Source organism: Corvus brachyrhynchos, unplaced genomic scaffold, assembly GCF_000691975.1.
Source record: "Corvus brachyrhynchos isolate BGI_N302 unplaced genomic scaffold, ASM69197v1 scaffold21, whole genome shotgun sequence".
NCBI lineage: Eukaryota > Metazoa > Chordata > Aves > Passeriformes > Corvidae > Corvus > Corvus brachyrhynchos.
Genome location: NW_008236924.1, coordinates 2,145,700 through 2,150,397, shown reverse-complemented (window position 1 = coordinate 2,150,397; position 4,698 = coordinate 2,145,700). Strand labels below are relative to the sequence as shown.

At 42.2% G+C, this 4,698-nt stretch overlaps 1 protein-coding gene across 1 annotated transcript in view; it reads right to left on the bottom strand.

The window, feature by feature from the left end:
• GALNT10 (polypeptide N-acetylgalactosaminyltransferase 10) overlaps nucleotides 1-4,307 on the bottom strand; it is a 54,791-nt gene extending 50,484 nt beyond the window's left edge. Inside the window, exons 1-3 of the mRNA XM_017728126.1 lie at nucleotides 4,205-4,307; nucleotides 3,192-3,330; nucleotides 1-104 (exon numbers count right to left, since the gene is read on the bottom strand). The exon at nucleotides 1-104 is cut by the window's left edge and continues 99 nt beyond it. Of these exons, the coding sequence (XP_017583615.1) occupies nucleotides 1-104; nucleotides 3,192-3,301 (214 nt within the window). The 5' untranslated portion in view covers nucleotides 3,302-3,330; nucleotides 4,205-4,307. The remainder of the gene's footprint in view (nucleotides 105-3,191; nucleotides 3,331-4,204) is intronic.
• Between the last annotated feature and the right edge of the window lie 391 nt (nucleotides 4,308-4,698).

Genomic DNA, 4,698 nt, shown 5'->3' with positions numbered 1-4,698 from the left:
GGACGCTGTGCACTGTCCGGAGCAGGGAGGACCATCCTTCGTTGTGGAAGGGAATTATCACACTGGTGTTTGGGAGCTTCTCCAGGTACAGCTTGTTCTTGCAGCTGGACACAGACAGAGCAAGTCAAAAGGTGCTGCCAGAACACACCAGCGCTTCAATATTAATTACCAGCAAGCAACTTAGTTCATTCTTTACTCCTCAAAATGATGCAAAGTGCATTAATTTTCTTAATTTTGAAATAGGGGTAACGACTTCTTGCCTTGTAGGGTTGGTTTCAAAGTAGTTTAAAAAAGAAAATTCTGTAGTATGAAGTGCAGTGTTTACTTTCCTGCAGGTGTGGCCATAAGTGGATTTCAAAGCTTGTTAAACAGGTAACCTCTAAGACCACACAGTGACCCAATGCAGTTAAAAAACACCCAGTAGCTCTTCAGAAGGGATCAAAAATCTCTTCCATTCCTGGAGGCCCCTGTGTCCAGAGCAAACCAGTGGTGGCTGTGTGAATGGAGGTGTGTGGAGGGTACAATGACAGTGCCAGCAGGACAAGCTGCCCTGTGCCCAGGAGCAGGGGAGGGAGGTCCCACGCTGCTCCCTGCCCCTTGCACAGCCCCCAGGCTGCTGTGCAGGCTGTGCTCTGCCAGGCCCCCAGGAGGCAGTCACTCTGTGCACAGTTCCATGCACACAGGCAGTAATTCCTTCCCCTGGCTCCCGAAAGGGCAGACGGGAATGAAAGCGGCTCCGGCAGCGGCAGCTTTGTTCTGGACCTTTCCCAGGGCATGGAGAAGGACACACCTATGTTACACAAGCTCAATACATCTGTGCCTACAGGAAGTTACTCTGGTGCCTGTGTGAGAGGACAGTAACTTATTCTGGGTGTAATGAATTGTCCTGGGGTGCTGCCAAGAGCCTGCAGGCTGTGGCTGCAATGCACAGATGCAAGATGCAAACTGAAGCTGCAGGGACTGCTTTCATCCGGCCCTTGGCATTGCCATCCTAACCTTCTTCCAACAGCTACTAGCTACAGTCCTGTTCCAGTATGAACCAAGAGCTCTTGAATCTTTTCTAACTCTTCTTAAACTGGAATTCTCATTTTCTGACTAACTTTAACAAGTGGGAAACTTTAGCTATTAAGTTTAACCATTAAGTGTAGAGAGAAATTGCTTCCCTCCAGCTACTGTATCTACAATTGCTTTACAAGACCTGCAAAATTAGTGTTTAATATTAAAAGCCCTAGAGGCACTTAAAGAAAAATGTTACCAGGGGAAGACATGACTGTTGAAACAAACAATTGTATGTGTGCACCAGGCAGATCCAGTACATGCTGTGCCCCAGCTCCTCGAGCCCCACAATTAACAGAAAGCAGAGGTGACACACTATTTGTATATTAAAGTCCACACATCAGCTGCTTCTTTGTCCTTCTCCACCCAGGGCAGCTGTTGGGGAGAAGCCCAGCTGTGGCTCCAAAGCTTAGGGCAAGGCAGATGATGCATTTTTGCCCAGTACACCTTCTCCTCACACTCCCTGCTGTCTGCGGGCACTTCTCCAAAGCCTCTATTACCTCACTGGATGTAAGAGGCTCTAAACCACAGCTCCCTTCCTTCTGGAATACTCTTTATGGACTTGTGACTTTATGACTAGGTCTCAGCCTAACGTTGTTATAAACTGCCCTCATCAACCTCTCAAGTAACACAAACCATACCATTTCATGTATAGCTTTTTTAATGGGCCCAGTGAATGCACAGCAGACCTTTCCAGTGGTGAATTCCTTTAGTGCACACCCCCACTATGGGTAACCCTGCTCCCTGCCCAGCTAATCCCAGCACCCATGAGGCACACGGTGTTTATCCTCTCCTCGAGGCCCCCACAATTACAGCTTGCTATGCTGGGGGAAAGGATGTGTCAAGCAACAAGCAAACCACTGCAGCAGCACCATTAATCACAGCTTAAGTTGTTGGTGTCCCAGACACTTCACTTACTAGTTTTAACTGGGGCTGGAGTTAGAAGTTTCACTTTTTAAAGAAGTTTAAATAGCAGAATTAACACTGAGTTGGCAATTTCAGGAAATACTGAGGCATGTGAGGTAACACATTAAATCCTCAGATAACGAAATACTGACACTGTCTGATGTTTAAGTTCTCAGAGCCCAAGACAGCCCCTGTAAATGGAGGACAGGTGGAATTTAGATTAGTAAACTCAAACTGTATTTCCTAGAACTTGAGCATGGGCTGATCCACAAACATCTTCGGTTACCTGATTTATCTCTATGTTTAAACATTTCAGCTGCATGCCTAAAATATTTATGGAGCTACACTCACTACTTTGTTTTATGTGTATATATTGAGAAAGGGTGTCAAGCCAGTGTATTTGATTAGTTTGCTGTGACAGCTGAAGAGGTAATATCTCAATTGTGCAGTTAACAAATTATAAAACCTGACTTCTGGAACTTGTATCTCATGAATAAAGCAGATGTTGAATTCAGATTTACTAAATTGTAATAAGCACAGCTTTACACAAAAGAAGCTTGGATTCAAATGTCTAACAATGCTTTCAGATTAAGAACCACACAAACAGTATTTAAAAACCTCCCAGTTTTGTATAAACAAGGGTTAAGTCCTAACTGAAGCACTTTTGCTAGTGAAAAACTTCTGGCTTTACCAAAATCCAGTTCAGTGCCATCCTACATCACAATGTCCAAAACCAGATGAACTCTAAAATCAGCATTCAGTTGGAACTCATTTCTACTTGTAAGCCCTGATGAGGCTGTTTTTATGAGGAAGATGTCCACAAAAATAATCCATAAACCTGATAAAGCTCTTCATACATAGCTGAGTGAAACTACTCGCATCTTCTGCTCCTGAGCATCCATTGTCATTTCCAGCTAGTGGCCAACATAAGAACTGGAACCTCTGGGTTACTTTCAAGGTCTTTTCTAAGCAGGGTTGCAAGTCTGTGGTAATTTTAAGTCTTTTGAAATCAAAAAATGATTTTTTTCCCCAGATTCGATCTCTTCTATTTCCCACTGAATTTACTAGACACCATCCTTTATTAAGGAAATACCAGGACCCAGCAGTGCAAGGATTGTATTTGATGAGCAAAGGTACAAGAGTCCAGAATAAAAAAGAACACATTCCTGTTGATGTGGTAATTTAGGGCTTGCAAACCTTCACTCGTAGAAATGCAACTGTATACTCACTTTGGATGCCTGATGTCTGGAAGGGAACGATTCAGAGAAATTTTATCACTCACAAAGATATTAAAGCCATTTTCCCTGTATGCCTGGTCCACTCGCTCTGCATCAGTCATTGGGTAAGGTTTTCCCTGTTCTCCATTTCCTGTGCATAGACAGAAAGTAAATACAGATCATTACTGCTAATTAGTGCTTAACGGCCAGAAACTAATCCATATAGCAAAAAAAGAGCATCTTATAGTCCTTTGAACATTACTTTATTAGTTTTGTGCTCTGTGTCATATTTAGCACCGAGTCAACCACGCCAATTTAACAATTTTATCTGATAAGCAGTTTTGCTACAAACCACTCAGCTGTGCAAATCAAAGGTAAAAGTCTTCCTTCTAACATCAGAAACAGATGAAGGGGTTTTGGCAATGCTATGGAGGATCTACAGAATGCCTTTTGTTTCACAGTGGGAAGAATCCATACGGTTTGAATATCTGAGCACTGTTGGAATTCTCAGCACAGATGGATTTGTGCATTTACAACCTCAGCTCTTGCACTGAAGGGCAGAGCCCCTGCAAACATGCCAGTGTAAAGCTGTGATATTCAAAATGGGCCCTTATTTGCAATGCAAGACAAACCCCAGAACTACAGAATGGACTTTCATGAATGTTATAGTCCAGAATGGTTTTCTTATTCTTCCTTTCTGGATCTCCCATTTTTGGGAGAGGTACACACGCACTTTTTGGGGGGATTTTTTTAAAAAAATCAATTTTCCACCTGTCATGAAAGCACCGAGATTTAACTGATACATTTTCACCTCAAAATGGTTATTGTGCAGTTGGGGAAAAAGGAATTAAATTGGGATTAACACAGGTAAAAGATTAACAGATAAATTGGCATTAATGCTGCATCATGCCAAGAACATCACCTTGACTCTGAAGTTAAACACGCTGTTCTACACTCAGCCTACCAAATAAAATCAAACTAAGTTACAATCTGTATTAAAACATTTTTATAGCAATCTCACATACCCACACGCTCAGAGTCCCTCCTTATGGCTTCTTTGTTATGCCAGTCCTTTTTCCTTTGTCCATCAGCAAAGTAATGGTCTTTCTTTTGCCTCACGTATGATGCCTTTTAAACAAAAAATTGGATAGATAATAAATACACAACAAATGAAACCTTTCCTAAGCAGCCTCCCCTTCCTGTAAGAGGAAATTAAACATCTCCCTTAAGGCAAAATCATCACAAGCAAGTGGCTTTTAGCCTGAAAGCGGTGAGGGAGGAAGTGAGTTTTGCTTGTCTCAGAACAGTACTTTATCTATGGCTGTTAAGTGATATTTTTCCAGGGCACCATCATGTATGCAGAACAGTATTTCTTGATCAGGGAATCTATTAAAAACTCCCATTTTCATCTTGAAAACATCCAATACATCTTAGAGCCTTTTTGTTAATTAAATAGGATGTAATGGGAGACCTATTGCAGGATCATTATTAATGAGACGCTACCACACCTGAATAAAAT